The 18,906-nt window shown below is 54.3% G+C and overlaps 2 protein-coding genes across 2 annotated transcripts; one reads left to right on the top strand and one right to left on the bottom strand.

The window, feature by feature from the left end:
• Nucleotides 1-1,404: 1,404 nt before the first annotated feature.
• LOC114682886 (testis-specific serine/threonine-protein kinase 6) lies at nucleotides 1,405-2,330 on the top strand. The gene is given in 2 exon segments (XM_028856972.2): nucleotides 1,405-1,576; nucleotides 1,579-2,330. Coding segments are annotated over 2 exon segments (819 nt in total). The 3' UTR covers nucleotides 2,226-2,330.
• Nucleotides 2,331-8,307: 5,977 nt separating this feature from the next.
• LOC114682859 (transcriptional repressor p66 alpha) lies at nucleotides 8,308-18,900 on the bottom strand. Its single transcript, XM_028856927.2, is given in 12 exon segments — nucleotides 8,308-8,529; nucleotides 11,599-11,704; nucleotides 11,706-11,792; nucleotides 12,032-12,106; nucleotides 12,774-13,075; nucleotides 14,667-14,783; nucleotides 14,786-14,945; nucleotides 16,435-16,602; nucleotides 16,700-16,831; nucleotides 17,454-17,543; nucleotides 17,737-17,868; nucleotides 17,976-18,900. Coding segments are annotated over 11 exon segments (1,473 nt in total). The 5' UTR covers nucleotides 17,842-17,868; nucleotides 17,976-18,900; the 3' UTR covers nucleotides 8,308-8,398.
• Between the last annotated feature and the right edge of the window lie 6 nt (nucleotides 18,901-18,906).

Raw genomic sequence — 18,906 nt, forward strand, 5'->3', positions numbered from 1 at the left:
AAAACACTTTAAACTTTTAAAGACACAGCCCAGCATGGTGGGCACATGCTGTCATCCTGGCACTATGGAGGCAGAGGTAGGGGGGTAAGGAGTTCCAGATTGGCCTGGGCTCCATGAAAGCCTGTCTTGGAGGAGGGAAAAGCAGAAAATGCCAGTGAGGGATGTGCACTAGGGAGGCTGGAGTTTGCGACTAGCCTAGGTTCTATGCTAGTTATAATCAACACACATAGAACCTTGGGTGGACTGTCTGTCTGTCATCCCAGAACTCGGTTGGCAGAGGCGGGTTGCCATGATTTTGAGGCCAGCCCGGGCTATATAGTAAGCCCTAATTGCAAAACCAATTTAAAAATTAAAAAAAAAAAAGGGCTGAGCATAACGGTGCAGCCTCGGGAAACGGAGGCAGAGACCAGAAGTCAGGTCATCCTCGGGTACAGAGTGTGAGACCAGCCGAAACAGCCTCCAAATTCCGGGCTTGCTTCTCGCAGGTTTGATTTCCCAAACTGTGGAAGTCAACTGGAAACTGGGGAGATGAGGAGTCTGGCCCACAGAAACCAAGACTCGAACCTGAGCCTCTCACGTGTAAACGGCAGCCCGCGGGCTCCCGCTCCGACCTCCAACAGGACGACATGACCCGACAGTCCCCGGCGAGGCAGGTTCCGCTTGTAGTCGATGGGGCCGTAGCCCCCTGGCGGGGGCATGTCCTGCTTCACCTTCGATGCCGCCATACTTGCAAGACCCCCAACTTCCGGTCACCGACGGAAGTGAGGTGACGTGCGATCGCCATTTTGAGTGTGGCGGAAGTTTGGTCGCCCGGGTGGTTCTCCGACAATTTCTGGAGCTTCCGCCAGCCCCGCTTGCTCTGGCCCCAGGACGCGGCATGCTCAATGGTTAGCACCTGAGCCTCCTGGGACCCTGTACCTTGCAATAAAAGCCTTGGCGTTCACCTAACTTTCCTTCCGATGGTGGCCAGCCTCGAGGTTTGCACAGGTTGCCCCTTTCCACCCGCCACCTCCAGGGGCCAAGGCAAAGACTGGGTACCACCCAGCTAAGCACCACCACCTCAGGGACCCATCCTGTCACACACTAGTGATCTGTCCCCGCCAGTGCCCTCTCATGAGGAACTGGCCATTCAGAGCGATTGAGTCACAAAGCCTGAGGAGGGTTTGGGGAGCCCGCGGGGCGGGGCGGGGGGTCCCCACCCAAGGCTGAGTGACGCCCGCAGTCACTTCACAAGGCAGAAATTGTTACCCGGGCAATAAAAGTCATCGCGGCTCTAGGACCTTGGGAGTGGGCACATGGGGGCACGGGGGTGCAGGTGCCGAGCACCATGGGTTAGGCCGAGATCGGAGTCCGGCCGCCCCCGACAGCAGCCGCTCCTGCTCCCCGCGCGCCCCGGGCGCCACCATGTCGGGCGACAAGCTCCTGAGTGAACTTGGCTATAAGCTGGGCCGCACGATAGGTGAGGGGCAGCTACTCCAAGGTGAAGGTGGCCACTCCAAGAAGTATAAAGGGACGGTGGCCATCAAGGTGGTGGACCGTCGGCGAGCGCCTCCGGACTTCGTCAACAAGTTTCTGCCCGAGAGCTGTCCATCCTGCGGGGAGTACGGCACCCGCACATCGTGCACGTCTTCGAGTTCATCGAGGTGTGCAACGGGAAGCTGTACATCGTCATGGAGGCAGCAGCCACCGACCTGCTGCAGGCAGTGCAGCGCAACGGGCGCATCCCGGGGTCACAGGCGCGCGAACTCTTCTCGCAGATCGCGGGTGCCGTGCGCTACCTGCACGACCACCACCTGGTGCACCGCGACCTCAAGTGCGAAAACGTGCTGCTGAGCCCTGACGAGCGCCGCGTCAAGCTCACGGATTTCGGTTTTGGCCGTCAGGCGCACGGCTACCCAGACCTGAGCACCACCTACTGCGGCTCGGCCGCCTATGCGTCACCTGAGGTGCTCCTGGGCATCCCCTACGACCCCAAGAAATACGACGTATGGAGCCTGGGCGTTGTGCTCTACGTCATGGTCACCGGGTGCATGCCCTTCGATGACTCGGACATTGCTGGCCTGCCCCGGCGCCAGAAGCGCGGTGTGCTCTACCCCGACGGCCTCGAACTGTCGGAACGATGCAAGTCCTTGATCGCCGAGCTGCTACAGTTCAGCCCATCCGCCCGGCCCTCGGCGGGCCAGGTGGCGCGCAATGGCTGGCTGCGGGCCGGGGACTCCGGCTAGGAGCCGGGGTTCTCGCTGTTCCCGCCGCACCAGGCCCTGAGCCAGGGCGGCGCACGCGCGACAGGCGAGCTTCGGGAAACCCGCGAAGTCGCCGCGCGCCACTGCGCACGAGAGCCCTGTCCTTCCCCTGCCCCACGGCGGCGGCCCACAGAGGTCGGCTGTTGGATTCTGGTTCCTCCTGCACAACCCGATTGCTGGAGGGGCATGCGCATCCTCGATTTCTGGCGAGAAGGCCCCGGGAGGGGCGCGAAGAAAAGAGAGAGAAGCATTGCGCCTGCGCGGAATGAGCTCCTGCTGCGCGATGAGTGGCCCCGGCGCGGAGAAGCTGCGGGCCGGCGGTGCACTCCCAAGTTCCAGGTTGGAACCTGCAATAATTCGCTTCCTCGCAAGTGGCTTTAGCGGTGGACCCTTGTTACGGAGCAGAGAGGCGGGGATTTAGAGAAAAGCCACGTATGTGGAGATTCTAGCTTCAGACCTCAGAAGGGAGTTGTGGGATTCAAACCTGGAACTTTTGAGTTTCCCAAACTGGACAAACTTCTAGAGGTTCTGTAGTCGTCCCCCGGGATGTGATGATGCTTGAAATGGAATCGGCGTGGGTGGAGGGGACTGCCTGTCAGCAGAAACTGAGCATTTGCAGATGGGGAAACTGAGGCCACACAGGCGTCAGCTGTGCAGAGATAGCTATGGTTTGTACTCAGGTCTCTTGAAGCTGAGAGTCCTGGGTGGTGGTACTTTCCCTATGTTTACAGGTAGTTTCCAGGGAGAGAACAGACCCAGCTGTTTTCTTTGTTGTTGCTGTTGCTGGTGATGGTTTGTGTGTGTCATGCTAGACCACGGCTTGCTTACTCCAGACATCTCACTATGCAGCTTAGGCTGGCCTGGAACTTGGACTCTCCTGCCTACGCTTCCTAAGTTCGGGGTGACAGGTGTGCAGCCCAGTTCGGCATGTCTTGAACCAGGACCTGGGACTCCAAGAGGCTTGAACCACCCTTGCCTTCACCAAAGTGCAATGTCAAGTAAAATGAGACGAGATGTGGAAATAGTTGTGAGTCGTGCAGAATGCCAGGGGGGGCAGATAGCGAGGGGGAGACCGTGAAGCTGTTTGGGGCCTGTGCCCAAACCGTTAAAAAAATGGCTCAGGAGGCAGAGGCAGGTGGATTTCTGTGAGTTCCAGGACAGCCAAGACCACACAGAGAACACTGTCTCAAAAAAACCACACACACACAGCCCGGACAGGGTGATGCTGGGGAAGGGAATGAGAACATGAGGGGAGCTGATGCAGTACTTCAAAGGGACCTGAAGAGGGAGGAGGCAGCTGGGAGTCTTGCCTGACTTTACAGGGGTTTGGTGACAGTGACTGTCTGGAAACATTTTCAACCCTCTCCTGTCCCTGTATGAGGCCCAGGCAGTCTGAGGGGCTGCGTGCCGTAGGTCTTGCCGTGCTCAGCCCCTGCTCTCCCTCACAGGTGCTCTGGAGGTCCAGTGTGAGCTCTATCCTCATGCGGGGCCCCAACTGCCTCATTGGTAGATGGGGAAACTGAGGCTACAAGAGGGGAGGGGCCTAAACTCTAGTGCTGTCTGGAATATGCCAAAGCCTAGGCAGAAACAACCCACCCTCTGGTGAACAGGGAGGCTCTGAGGTTCGGTTTGTCCTCAGCACCTGAAACACTGGGCAGGACACCATCCCTGAGACTTGGGGGAGGGTGTAGCTCAGCAGATTCCGTCAGACGGAGTCTATAGCATCTTCCAGATTCCAGCACCTTCAGAACCGATCCTTACCTTCACACAAGCTGAGCTACACGACCGCTTCCCATTGCTCCTCGGGTGCTGGGTTGGAACCCAGAACCTACTGAGATTAAGCAGGTGATCGCCTTCAGAGCAAGCCCCAGCCCACTCTGGGGACTCCAGGCATGGGTTTTCTGTCCGCCAGTCCCGCAGTCGCTTTTAAAATAATTACTCAGAGGCTCAATATTAATTACAAACCATTTGGTCTATTGCTCAGGCTTATTACTACTCTTACAACTTAAATTAATCTTTCTATTCATCTATATTTTGCCACATGGCTTCATGGCATTACCCATTCTCTAGTACATCTTGTTGCTCCAGGGCTGCTGGTGTCTCTCCTGATCTGCCTCTCCTGTCTCTCTGCTTGGATTTCCACCTGGCTCTGTCCTGCCTTGCTATAGGCCAAAGCAGCTTCTTTGTTAACCAATGGTAATGAACATTCACAGCATACATAGGGTTATCCCAGTTTTCCCGAGCCATACCCTCAGATTTGTTTTTGTTTTTTTTTTTGTTTTTTGAGGCATGGCCAACCTGGGCTACTATGTAACCCAAATAGAACTTGGAGCAATCCTCCTGCCTCCACCTCTTGGCAGTGTGATTACAGGTATGCACCAAAAGCCCAGCTTCCCTTTTTACTTCTCTCCCACAAGGTGGTCTATGTAAACCAGGCTGGCCTCAAACTCAGAGATCTGCTGCCTCTACCTCCCAAGTACTGAGATTAAAGTGTGTGCCACTAAGCCTGCCCCCCCCCCCTTTTTTTTTTTGGCATATGTCTGTAAACGTGTGTTCAGAGCCTGTGGAGGCCAGAAGGCATCAGATCCCTGAGACTGGAGTTGAAGATGCTTGTGAGCTGCTGTGTAGGCGCTAGGGACAAAAATGGGGTTGTCTGCAAGAGGAGCCAGTGCTCTTAACCTCTGAGCCACCTCTCTAGCCCAATGTTTTTTTTTTTTTTTTTTTTTTTTTTTTTTTTTTTTTTTTTTTTTTTTTTTTTTTTTTTTTCGAGACAGGGTTTTCTCTGTGTAGCTTTGCGCCTTTCCTGGGACTCACTTGGTAGCCCAGGCTGGCCTCGAACTCACAAAGATCCGCCTGCCTCTGCCTCCCGAGTGCTGGGATAAAAGGTGTGCGCCACAACGGCCCGGCCTTAGCCCGATGTCTTAAGTAAAGTGTTTCCAATGGTGCTAGATGCCTGTCCTCCCTGCCCTTAGGAGGTGGAAGGAGGAGGGTCAGTTCACAGGCAGCCTGGGCTTAAAGCAGATCCTGCCTCAAAAACAGAATCACAATGTGACACTGAGCATCTCAAGCTGATGCAGACACGACGGAGGACAAGTCCACAGCTCTGTCCATGCGGGAGCGTTCCAACAGTGAAGCCCAAGACAATGGGAAAAGCAGTCACTCCAGCAGTGTGGCCTGGGCTTGCAGAACTCAGTTGGGATTCTCACTGAAAGCCCTGCCTGTTGAGGTCAAACAGGATCTGACACCATCACAGTAGAGGGATGCCTTGTTCAAAAGGCATATGCACCCCACCTTTCACACACACACCCCACTTTTAGAAAGGCCACCGGAAGTTGGGACAAATAGTGGGGTCTCAGGAAATTAAAGAACAATACAGTGACATTTGGTTTCTTTTTTTTTGTTCTTCAGGGTCTCAGAATTCCCAACATAAGGAGGCTACCAATTCCAGCTCATTTATTGGAACATCTATTCCAGTTTGGTGGCAAACTTCAAAAACAAGAATTATCAAAGATTTAGTCACAATAAACAAGTGCAGCCGCCCAGCCCCACACCTGCACTACTGTAACTGTTGTACACGAGGATTCAGAAAGCACGTTTGGCAACAGTCCAAGGTCTTCAGGCTGACATGATTTGGGAACGGTGAGGTCCACCTTTCCAAAACCATTCATTCTGATACTCACCCTGGTTCTCTGCTTCCAGTCAAATGTGGCATGGGGGTATTGCAGCCAGCACTGCCCTCACTCCTCCTGCCTGGGACAAGCTTGGGCTTCCCTGAGGGGGGGGTAGGGGTCCCAGGATGCTCAGGGCCACTGTTCCCCTGACCCAGGTGACACTTGGGAGTCTGGCAGAGGTCTGGTTCCTGATGTTCCCACAAACTGGGCACCAAGCTGGGGGGTTGTTCAATAGGCATGTGTCTTGCACTTGGTCCCTTCAAACCTGTACATGTGCCCCCACTGACCAGAGCCATTGATAAGTTTGTGATTGCCTCTGGGCAATCAATGAAGTAGGGACCACCACCTCACCTTCAACTCCCAAGTATAGGCATGAAAGTACCATGCCTATAACTTTTTACCACATTTAACTTTTTTTTAAGTTCTTTAAAAGTCAGGTGTGGAGGTGCAGGCCATTAATCCCAACACTCAGGAGGCAGAGGATGGCAGATCTCTAGGAGCTGCAAGGAACCCAGGACCCAGGTCATCAGAATAGGGATGCGAGCCAGCTTTGTAGCTGGCATAGCACCCTAAACACCCAGTCCTCCCGGCCAAGTCCTCAGCTCGAATGTCGCTATCAGGGCTTGCTGCCCAGGCCAGTGCAGTGCAAAGGAACAGGCAGCACTTTCCAGTTAACTAAGGCACCTCACACTCGCAGCCCTCCTTACACAGAGCATTCATCACCAGTGTCATCCCTGGACAAGGATGCACCAGCAACCCTGGGCCCCTGCTGTAGCCTGCCCCGGGAGGTGCACAAGCTACTGGGCTTACAAGCCTTAGGTGACAGGTGAATGTCAGGATGGGGAGCAAACAGCAGACTTGGAAGGCTGGAAGGGTAGAGGTCACAAGTGTGCCAACAGAGCCCCCGAGTCAGTTCAAGTGGAGGTCTTCGTCCAGCGCCAGGTAATAACTGATCGATGACTTCTTGGAACTGAGGACTCAAGGCTTCTAGCAGAGAGGCCACCTAGTGCTGTTGCTCCAAGGAGCCAGGAGATGTTGGCCCATGTCACTGAGCAGAGGCCAGCCATTCAGGAAGGGTAGAAAATAGGAACTGACTTGCCAGGCACACAAATACTCAAGTAAGAAATGCTTGCATATATTTTTGTATTTTTTTGGTTTAAAAACGCCCCCCCAAAAAGGGTCAATTTCTGTTCATTCCCCCCAAATCCACCCTGGGAAGTGACTCAAACCTAAAAGCACTGAGCAACTTGGGTTTCACACAAAAAGATTTTCCAAAACTCGGACTCCCGTATGTCTAAACAATTCCTAGAGACGGAGGATTTGCACACGAGTGAGCACGGGGTTAAATGAGCCTTTATTAGGAGGAGGTGGGGTTCGTTCTGCAGAGGGCGGTGGTCTGCAGAACAGGGTTTAAATTAAAGTCCCTAACTGTATTGTGTCAAGGGAAGCCAGGGCTGGTGGGGATCTGACAGCAGCCAATCACTGCAGACATGCAGCAGGCCACTGGGCGAGCTGGACGCATAGCGCTGCTGCTTCTGCCTTTCACCATGGAACCAATTTTTAAAGAGTGACGACGGGAGAAGGAAACAAAACTAAAGTAGACCTGGCCCTTGCAAAGACATTCCTGTGGCCTGAGGAGGAGTCGGAAGTAAACCCTGCAACCCCAGGCACAGGGGTTCTATCTGGGGCCTACCTGGGTGCCTCTTGCGCACCTTGAGATTGTGTCCATCAAAATGAAGAGGAAAAGGAAAGAAATTTTAATAAAATAAACGACAAAAAATAACCCAGCAGCCTCCCTGCCAGCAGCCAGCTCTGGTTCCAGCACAGTGGGCCCAGCATCCCTCTGGAACCCCCGAGACTCACTCTGCTCAGTGTGGAAGCCAGGGGCTGCAGCAAGCAGCGAAGACACACCTGGACCCATGGTGGCACACTGTCATCCCTGGGGCTGCCACTCAGAGTGTCCTCTGGGGCTAGGGACTACACTGTGCACAACAGAGACCCTGGGTCTACACAGTTCACTTTTAATTCCATCATCATCATGAGGTGATTAAAAAAGAAAAAACAAAAACCCAAACTCCAACCTATAGATGGCCATGAGGAGGCAGAGACTGAGGAGCTAAGATGGGAAAAGCCGAAAGAGAACAAAACCCCGGCTCAACTTCGGGAGCCCCGGTGCCAGCTGGCCCGGGCATGTCACAGTGTCCAGGGTGAGCTCCCACCCATGCTGGCCAGGCAGAGCTGGCCCCTAGGTCCGAGTTTCTGCTGGTGTTGGGCAAACTAAAGGCAAAAAGGAAGAAGGCCCACGGGGGAGGTCCCTGGTTCTGATCCTGGGCACCAAGGTGGCACCCTCTTCCGGCCACTGCAAGGCTAAATAGCCAAGGCCTGAGCTGTCTCAGGCAACTTGTTAGGAGGGTAGTCTGTGCGTCCTGGACCAGGGGGCCGCAGGAGAGCGGAGAGCCTGTCCTCAGCTGGGCCGGGCTCCCACTATTTCCATGTGGCTGATTGGGGGATGGAGCGTGGAGGGATCATGTCCAGGAGGTATTCCCGCTGACGGTCCACAGCCGAGGTGGTCTTGTGCACTGCCAAGCTTGGGCTGACGAAGGCAAGGGTTCCACCTGCAATAGAGCACAGTGATGGGCAGCAGCGATCCAGTTAGGTTAGGCTGACCAGGCCCTGGATGCAATCTAGACTCCCACCTCAGCACATACCCAAGACTCCTCATGAGTAGGACCATGACCCACACAGCCTACATCCTGTCATCAGTCATCTCAGTCCCAGACCTCACTGAGGTGCTCTAAGTATGGAACAGTGGTCAGGGTTCGGTGCTAAGAGATCAGTCAACTTCCAACAAGGGTTTCTGCATCATGCAATGAACCTCATTAACAGAAAAGCAATTCTCCCAACATATGACGGTAAACATAAGTGAGATTAAGGTTCTCTGTGCTGGCCAGGCTGGCCTCAAGCTACAAGCCTTAAGTGATCCTCCTGCCTCAGTCTTCCTAAGTACTTGGGGCCATGGGATGACAACTTGCTCTGCTTGGATTTTTTTTTAAAGATTTATTATTTATTATATATACAGTGTTCTGTCTGCGCATGTATCCCTGCAGGCCAGAAGAGGGCACCAGATTTTATTACAGATGGTTGTAAGCCACCATGTGGTTGCTGGAAATTGAACTCAGGACCTTTGGAAGGGCAAGCAGTGCTCTTAACCTCTGAGCCATCTCTCCAGCCCCTGGATTATTATTATTATTTTTTTAATGATTTATTTTTAGGCTGGGTGGTGGCACACACCTTTAATCCCAGTACTCAGGAGGCAGAGGTAGGTGGATCTCTGAGATCTAGGACAGCCAAGGCTACACAGAGAAACCCTGTCTTGAAAAACAAAAAGATTACTTTTAATCGTGAGTGAGTGTGTGCGTGTTGAGAGCACACATGAGAGCCAGAATTGGAGGTCTGATCCCCTTAAACTGTAGTCACAGGCAGTTAGGTGCTCTAGAAGAATACCCCATGCTCTTAACTGCTACGCCTTCTTTCCAGCCCACTGCTTGGATTCTGAGAGCCACTACCTAGGCCAGGCTGGCTTCCTAGTAGAGTACCTGCCTCTCCCTCCAGTGCTGAGATGACAGCCGTGTGCCCGGGGAAGGAACTCAGGGCCTCACGGCCCCCAAGGAAGTGCTTGACCACTCAGCTCCATCCTCAACTCTCCTCTTCTTAGTTAGACGGCAATCCCTGCATTGCCCAGGCTTGTCTCAAACTCTTGGGCTAAAGCCAAGGAGCAGGGGCAGTAGATGAGTGTCACTGTGTCTACTCTCATACTTACGCACCACGGGTGTGTGCTATCAAGCCCAGCTCACAAGAGGTCATTTCAGACGAGCCCACAGCTCTTGGCTCTGTGCCCGACCGCTGTGCACCACCCCCTCCACACTGCCTTGCTGCAGAGTGTGTTTAACTGTGTAAAGGAGGTGTTGCATCTGCTTAATGATGTAAAGATGCATTGCTGTTTTACCTGCCTGCCTAAGACACCGACTGGGCTAATAATAAGAGCTGAACGGCCAATAATGAGGAAGGAGGTATAGGTAGAACTTCTAGGCAGGGAGAATAAGTAGAGGAGGATTTAGGCTCGAAGGAGAAAGAAAAGGAGACAATAGGGAGACACCAAGGGTCAGCCAGCTGGACATGGAGGAAGCATGAAAGCACAGTGCGAAAGAAAGGTACAAAGTCCCAAGGTAAAAAATAGAGACCAGAGCCAGGTTAAATGAAGTTAAAACAGCTGGTGGTACAAGCCTAAGCTAAGGCCAAGCATTCATAAAAAATAACAGTCTCCGTATCTTTATTTGGGAGCTGGATAGTGGCCCAAAGAAAAGTCCAACTACACTGCCTGCCAAGGCTCCCTGGCTCTTGACCGTCACTGGCACACACCCTGTTCCTCCAGCTGTTTCTCCAGCAGAGTGGGCTACCGGACAGCAGGGCCGGGGGCTGAGAGCCCCTGCAGGGGTCTCCACTTAGCTGTGCTTTGAGGGTGGCACTGCTGCCCATTAACACCTAGCACGGCGCACCCCATCACTGGCTTCACGGTTCTGCTCTGGTCCACTGGCAGAGGGCAGTGGAAGAGCGAAGGGGCAAACTCTGGGAGCTGGCACCATTAACCTCTGGACCAGGGCAGCCACGCGCCACTAAACTCAGGAAAGGGCTGAGGGGGGACGATGGGGTTTGTTGCTAGGACTGGGGTAGTGGGTGAGCAGTAAGCACCCATCAGCTAGGTGCTTACATTCTGAGACAGGCTAAAAGCGAGGAGCATAAGAAGCTCTCCTTCTGGAGGCAAGGTGTCATTTGTCCCGGGAGGGATGGGAGTGTTGAAGAACATAACTTTAACCATGTAAATGTGTGTTACATTTGTTTATGTTGCATTTGTTTACATCATTAGGTGTAAAGATGCTGTCCTTTTACCTGGCCTGCCTAAGGCACCTGATTGGTCTAATAAAAAGCTGAATGGCCAATAGATAGGCAGACAAGCATAAGCTAGGTCAGGCATTTATATAACTAATAAAAAATCTCCATGTCAATTCTGGGAAGAAGAAGGCTGAGTCAGGAGATGCCAGCCCGCCGTCCAGGGAGCAGCATGTTTTGGCACACAGGTAAAGCCCCAGAACATGTGGCAACATATAGATTAACAGAAATGGGCTGAGTTTAAGTGTAAGAGCTAGTCAGTAGGAAGCCTGAGCTAATGGCCAAGCAGTTTTATATATAGAGAGAGAGGGTGGGGGTGGCTGGAGATTGCTCAGCGGTTTGGAGCACTGGCTGCTCTTCCAGAGGACCCAGGTTCTATTCCCAGCACCCACATGGCAGTTCATTCACAAATGTCTATAACTCCTGTTCCAGGGTATTCAACACCCTCACACAGACATACATGCACGCAAAACACATAAAATACAAATAAATAAATTAAAAAAAAAATCTCCATGTCATGATTTGGGAGCTGGTTGGTAGCCCCAAAGAAAGCCTGCTGCATGGGAGCAAGAGGCTGTGCTCTCAGAAGGGTGTGGGATACAGGCCTTCTGTACTACTTTTGATAATGCTGTTGGGGAACTAGGTGAGTTTTGAGTGTTTCCAGACCAGCTTGTACCAGACTACACCCCACTAACAAGAAGGGGTAGCCTAGTGGCAGAAGGTCCCCAGAGGCATACCTGCACTCAGGGGCGTCTTCTTCCAGTTGGAGGTGGTGCCCTTGCTGGTGCCCACGGCTCTCTCGGAATGTCTGCCAGTCCTGCTTACCAGGGCCGTAGCTGAGGCCTGCATTCTGCAGTTTGGGTGACTGGCTGAATGTGTGCAGAACGCCACGAGGGGCTGTGGCTGAGCCCCGGGAGAGCTGGCTGGAAGCCTACGGGACACAAAGGGGGCCAGGCTCACCACGGGCAGGGTGGCCAGGCTGCTTGGAGTAGCCTCTCCTTGTCTGGCTGACCTCTTCCCACCCACTTGGGTCCCTAGAGTCCAAAGTGAAAACAGCCGTGTGAGTTACACTAGGGAAGAGGGGAGGAGACGGGGCGGGAGCACGAGCACAGCGAGAGCTGGTGACTGCGGTCGTGTCTGCGGCCGGGCGAGGCCCTGCCGGGTTCTGACCTGTAGCACAGCCCCGTTACTCCAGTCACGGGCCTCTCCTGAGCGGAACGCCAACTTACGTCGGGGCTTTATGACCTACACAAATGGGATTGAAAGGTATGTCAGCAAGGTCTGTGGCACTAACCCAAACCGGCTGGGGGTGCCCTACCAGACAGGCCCGGCCATGATGGTGAGTGCCAACACCTGCCGGCTCCAGATACTGCAGGAGATGGTAGAAAAATGTTTCTGGTGAGGTGCAATGTGTGATCAGACAGAAACCACAAAAAGGAGCAGCACACTGTGGGGGTGGGGGTGGGGGTGGGGATGGGGGTGGCATACACCTTAGTCCCACCACTCAGGAGACAGCTAGGTCTCTTGTGAGTTCAAGGCCAGCCTGGTCTACATAATGAGTTCCAGGGCAGCTGGAACTACGTGGGGAGACCCTGTCTCAAAAAAAGAAAGGATGAAAAACAGGATGGATGGGTGCAGGTCCAGGTCCACACTCCACTCCTCTCCTTCAGCTGGCCAGGGGGCTCCCACTAACGGCCAGCAAGGCTCTCGGCGGTCATCTTAGACAGAAGGACTTGCCCGTGCACTGGAGTGAAAGCTACAAAATCTAAAGAAACTGCAAATTAGTGTTTTCACTGCCAAATGCCACCATTAAGTGCAATTTAGCCTGGAGTTAACCGCCAGGCGGGTGGGCAGAAGGGGACGCCTCCAGAACATCCTGCAGTCTAAGAATGGTGAAGGCTTCTGCTCTCACCTGCTTCAGCGTGGGATGTGGGGCTGTGGGCTCAGCCTTGGTGCTGGCAGTACCCAGGCCCTGCTGCAGCAGCCGCTGCTCCATCTCCTGTTCTTGCTGCAGAGCCTTCACAAAGGCGGCCTTCAGCCGACTGGTGTGCTCCACCTTGAGCGCCTTCTTTTGGTTGGACGTCATGCAGTTCTCACACATGACAGTTCCACCCTTCTCCCGCCAGCGGCATGTGAAGTCCGTCTTGCACTGAACACACATGTAGGGCTCCCGGGATAGCACGGCAGCAGCTGTGCTGGCAGAGATCCTGCCCGCTGAAATAGATGGGCAACGTTGTCAAAGGGCACTGGCCTGGCCAGGAACCTCCTGTGGGTACACGGAGGCCACAGTGGATGCATTTCAAAAAGGCTGTGGCTGAGCATCCCTGGTACCGACTCAGAGAGGCCTGTGATACTGGCCTGGCCTGGCCTGGCCTGGCCACAGCAGGTGTCCTAACTAACAGATGTGTCAAAAGTTACCCTGCCTTGTCAGTTACTTGCCTTGCAGGCAAGTGGGTATTCACTCTCTCTTCTTGGGGACATGCTACCCAAACACAGAGGGTGGCTGAGGCCAGGAGACAAGCAACTTCCTCTTCGTGTGGCTGGCAGTAGAACCAGGCCTGGGTCCCAGGAGAAGCCCGGTTGAAACTGCGGATCAGCTGTCTTACTGAGTTGGGGACATGCACTCTGGGCCTCCCTGCAGGCCACAGCATGGAGGGGGCAAAGGAACAAATGCACACTGAGGGACTCTGTAGCCAGGACTCTGGGGAGGCCCCAGAGCTAAGAGATGGTCCCTGCACTAGCTGTCCACAGCTCTGGCCCCACCTCCCCTGTACACTGAAGGAGGGAGGGTAAGGGCCTGACAGGATGAGGATGGGGAGTGCTCTGGTTCTGAGCAACAGCGGAGTTAGTCTAACGACTGCTGCCACTATTACCACAGGCAGATTCCAGGCAGCCTGCCTGCTAGGGATGGAACCCAGCACTTGCGTGCACTCAGTGCCCTGCATGCATGAGTACCTCTCCCTACAGTTCTTCCATCAATGTCACCTCACTACAACAGAGTGCCAGCACCCAGGCTTCCCAGCAATGCACACTTGGTCTCTTCTGAAAGCTCAAGAGGTGTATGTTACTAACCTCAGGCCAAAGAGGGTGTTGTTTAGCCACATGGGCCTGGTGGTTATCTTCAGGACAACTCTGTGCTCAAGGGATGCTACAAAAGTTACAGAGGAGTATGCACTGGGCAAACCTCTGAGTCTGTTGGCCACCAGTGCTCTGGGCTGCTGGTACATGTGACCCAACTCAAGTGTATGGGGCTGAGGGTCCCAGAAGCCTGGAACACACACTCAACAACCCACCTCCAGGAAGGCAATGGGCCCAGCTCTGCACGCTCCACCACCTTCCTCCTTGCACAGTAGAGCAGATGAGAGCGAGCACTGATGACCACAGTCAAGGTGCCGGAAGAGAGGTGGCCACCACTGAACCTGCCTAACAGCTCAACCACCAGATGCATAGGTCCTTGGCCTACGTCTGGGTGCCAAGTGGGCCGTCCACCCACTCCTTCCCTGTCTAATGCTGTCTCAATGGGGTCCTGTAGGTATCCTATCCGCACTGTCCCCAAAGACAGGAAAGAAATAAGCCTGGTCTAGGCAAAGGTGTCCCTGTCTGTCCTTCTGGCCAAGAAGAGTAGAGGCTTTGAAAAATTCTGCCTCACCCAAGGGTCAGCCTCCTGCAGATGCTCAACCTCGCCCCTCACCACACCAGGAACTGACTTCATAGTAGAACTGCAACACAGTAGAACTCAGGCAACATGGCTGCCTGAGATGCCTTTTGCCAGAGGCTACAGCAGGAGGTAAAGCCACCCACTCACCCTGTGTCTCCAGCAGGTTCTGCACCACCTCCTCCAGGCCCACCAGGTAAATGAACTCATTGTTGGCAGCACTGGGCAGGAAGTTCATCTCTGGAGCAGGGGGCTTGGGAGGCGGATCTCGAGCAGTGTCTTCTCCAGCTGCTTTCGCAGTGCTAGCTTGGCAGCAGCCTGTCGGCTGGCTGGAGACTCAACAGATGCAACCACAGAGGCCACACTGGTGGGGGTGGAACTGGCCTGAGCAGAGGCAACCGTTGTCCCCTTCAGTGAGGCTGCGCTGGGCTGTGGAAAACAACTAGGTGAGGCTCAGGCTACCTAAAGCAGGCTCCATGTCAGATGCACACTGCAGTCCTTACAAGAGCAAATCTGAGCCGGGTATGGTGGCCCACTCCTTTAATCCCAGCTCTTGGAGGCAATCGGAGGTACATCTCTGGGAGTTTGAGACCAGCCTGGGCTACATAGTGAGGCCCTGTCTCAAAACCAAACCAAACCAAACCAACAAAAGTAAATCTGACTGGCCTGCCACTACTAAGTCCATGGCTGCAGGGTTCTATACACCCAGCGCCCTGCATGCCTAGGAGAGCAGCAAGACCAAGCTGGGAAGCTGCAGTGGAGTCTACACCCAGAGTGCTACTTCTCGACTGGTTCTGAGTCTGCACGGGGCCATGAGGAGATACAGCTCCTGCTGGCCCCGTCACAGCCAACTCCGTGTCCTCATCAGGGTGCTCTCCAACCACCCCAAGGCTGCACTCCCCAAGCCCAGGCTAACCATGCCAGGGCCAGGTTCCTAGGCTGTTGTAGGGATCGTCAACATCTCCACAAGATACAAAGAGCACCGAGCACTCCTTCCCCAGGTGAACAGACAACCAAGGCCCACACACACTACTCTGTGAGGGCTCCAGATGCAGGTGCCTCCCTCACAAAGCGAGGGGACCAGCTCTGGCTTCCAGCCTCTGACTGGTAGGGGCCCTGGCTTCACCACTACCAGCCCACCCTGGTGACACACTGCACATGGCAGAGGTAGGACATGGCGACTGTGCAGAGCTGTCCACCCCAGTCTTTTGTTTTAGCTGGGACACACACTCTTCCAAGTAGGAGGCAGAGACAGTCATTGTCTGCACTGGAACTGGACTTTACCACAGGCAAGGCCCCTTTGTCAGAGCTGTCCAGAGTCCAGCCCTGTCTTGTCGGAGGAGGGCCGAGGAGGGCGGGCAGCGACAAGGAAGAAAGAACTCTCTGTCAGCAAAAAGGCCTGCAGACTGGGTCATTTCATCTGTCAGACAAAACCCTTACGCTAGCCCTTTTCTTTCTATCCTACTGCCCAGGGGTGGGGACAGACCCTCCCCACCTCAGAGACTCTGTCCAGAGGTGGAGGAACACACAGCTAAGAATAGCCCACTGGGCTATGGGAGGATCTGTACCATGCTGTCCTCCCAGCCTGAGGACACAGACAGCAGGAGGGGAGGGGACTGCGGCATGGCTCTGGGAGGACGGCAGGCTCCAGAGGGCTCTGGTGTCCTCTAGTGGTCTCTCCATTCTTTCCTCAAAGCCTGCTGTCTCTCACATCCTGAATCCCCAAGCATTCCCACACTTTCTCAAAAGCTTCCTAACTTTACTAAAGGTCAATCTGTGCGTGATCTTCACACCTAGAAGAACCCCACCAGACTCAGGAGTCAAGTGTGTGACACCAGCCCACTCCCAGAAGACACAGCGACACCTTGAGATCTAACAGCACCCCTACCCTGACCTGGCACCTAGGGTCCAGCCTCACCTGAGGGATGTTGACAAGTAGACTGGTATTGGGGACATTGGCGACACGGATGAGTCCCTGCTGGATGATCCTCTGTCCCTGAATCTGCATGCTGGGCACTGAGGCACGGGGGGCTAGGAGGAGGGGTGGTGGCCCCGTGGAGGAATGCTGTCTGATGTTGTGAATCTGCTGGGAGACAGGGGACAAGAAATGCCACTGAGACCAACCAAGCCTGGCAGGCCATGGGTGAACGCCGGACCCCACCCAGCACACACGTCTGACTCACCTGGGCCCCCCTGACAAGCGGCGGCATGACTACTTGGGAACTGGCCTGTGGTCCCAGCTTGGCAGACACCTGCTGCCCACCTCGGACCAGTGGTGGTGGGATGATGCTGCCAGGCATTCGAGCAGAGGAGGTCTGTCGGTGACAGTGAGGCCAGAATCACATATATTTCTTTATTTTAGAATTCCTTCTGCCTTTTCTTCCCCAGTGTTGGGATGACAAGTTTGAGGCACCAGCCTAATTTATGTGGTAGGGCTTTGTAACACGAGGCAGGCACTCTACATACCCATGAAGCCACAGCTCTAGGTTGGTTTCTGTTTTAAGGTAACAAATTAAAAACCAACACACAAAAACTCAAGATCAGCTAAAACACCCATTTGTTGTACACTTGACTCTACTGGGAACCCAGCGGAAGGAACTATGAGGGTGACAGAGCCACCAAAGCCTGTGGGCAGAAGCCTGAGCTGAGAGGCCTCAGTGAAGTCCACCTGAAGAGTGCCCTGCTCAGCACTTTTCAATCTCACTGGTTGGTCACCACTGACCACTCTGTGACAATGACAGTAGCCTGGCCTGGTTAGTAGGGTAGTTTGGGGTACACATGACACTTTGGTCCTTGCCTGCTTACTCAGAAGGAGGCTCCATGTTACCTTACTCAGAAGGAATAGGCAGCCCTTGCTTACACAGGACCAAGGCTGCTCAGGAGCCTGGTTATAAGTAGTGGTAGTCCTGGGCAACAGGCAGAAGGTTACACACTAACCTGAAGTGATGTCTTGCCAACAGGAATGTTCTGGGTACCCCGCACGAGTGGGGGAGGGGTGGTCACGGCACTCCCTGAGGAAGCTGCAGGCTGTAAGACAGCAGGGCGCATCAGTAGGAGGTGGTGGGTGGACGGTCTTGCACACACCATCACCCTACAATCACCTCCTGCTTGCTCCCTGATGCCCAGGCACCCTGTGGGTTGGGCCTCTGCCCTGGGCCAACCCCTCTAATCCTGGGATGCCCCGATTCTGACAAGGCTCTGAGGTGGGCAGCACACGTACCTTCTGCACCGTGGCTTCCTTTTGTATTTGACTCTGTCGTAGTTTCTTCAACAGGACCAGCTTCGCTTCCTCTAGCCTCAACTCCTCCTTCAGCTGCTTGATCATCCGCTCTCGCTCTTCCGGGCTGCTTTTCTATGGAAGCAAGAGCACAAAATTGGGGAAAGCCTCAGTAGAGGCCACTCTGCAAAGCTGGGCTGGCCAGGCTCCCAGGCACGGGCACAGGCCCTGCAAAGGCTCACCAGGAGCGCCTCGGTGCTGGTGTCCTTCAAGGCTGCTGTGGTCAGTCCATTCACCCTTGGGCTGGATGGCTGCTCGCTGTCAGAGAGCACGATCACATCAGGTGAGGGGGGCCTCTTCTCGGACTTAATGTCACTGTCAGACGGAGGAGGTGACAGGGATTAACAGAGCAGAGCACTCGACCCCTGCCAGCCTCCTCCAGATGCCCTATTGCTCCCAAGTGTCTCCTCTTGTTACCTGCATCATGGATGTTCTCACTGTGGCCGTCCACTCCAGATCATGTGCCTTGCCTGTGAGTACTTAGTGTATACTGTGGAAAGTGCTACTCTACTGTGGAGCTAGATTGTGGGTAAACACACTGAGCTGCAGATCTCAGCTTCTGAGTGCTGGGCAGGATAGGACGTGAGCACTCAGAAGCCAAGGGTTCCCACATGCTCACACTGGGAACCACCCAATGGGAAGCCCACCCCTCCCTTTACCCAGTCCCACACAGCCCCCAGAAAACCACAACAGCTCAATGGCATGCTGTTGGCCTTTGCTTTTCACAAGGGAACCTGGGGCCATCTGTGGGACCGCCTACCTAGGACACACATGGCAAGTGACCACAGGTTTTGAAACTCAAAAGAACCACTGTCTCAAGCCTCAGGTCTGCAGAGTATGACTGTTCGGGCTGAGGATACCAACGCTGTCCTACTCACTACACTTTGCCTTCTGCCCCCAACCCCACACACTCCTCCAAGTTTAGAGAAAGCCGTACCATGCGACAATGACCACTGTCACCCAGCCTTCTAATACACATGCCACAGTGGGCAGGAAGCTCCCTTTCCCTGTGAATGAGCAGCCAAACACAGCTTCCTACGAGCTGGCTGTGGCAGGAGTGGCACAGGGGGCTGCCGGCCTCTGAGCTGCTGGCCCAGCAAGCCTATATCAGTT

This window comes from Peromyscus leucopus, chromosome 17 (assembly GCF_004664715.2).
Source record: "Peromyscus leucopus breed LL Stock chromosome 17, UCI_PerLeu_2.1, whole genome shotgun sequence".
In the NCBI taxonomy this organism is placed as follows: domain Eukaryota; kingdom Metazoa; phylum Chordata; class Mammalia; order Rodentia; family Cricetidae; genus Peromyscus; species Peromyscus leucopus.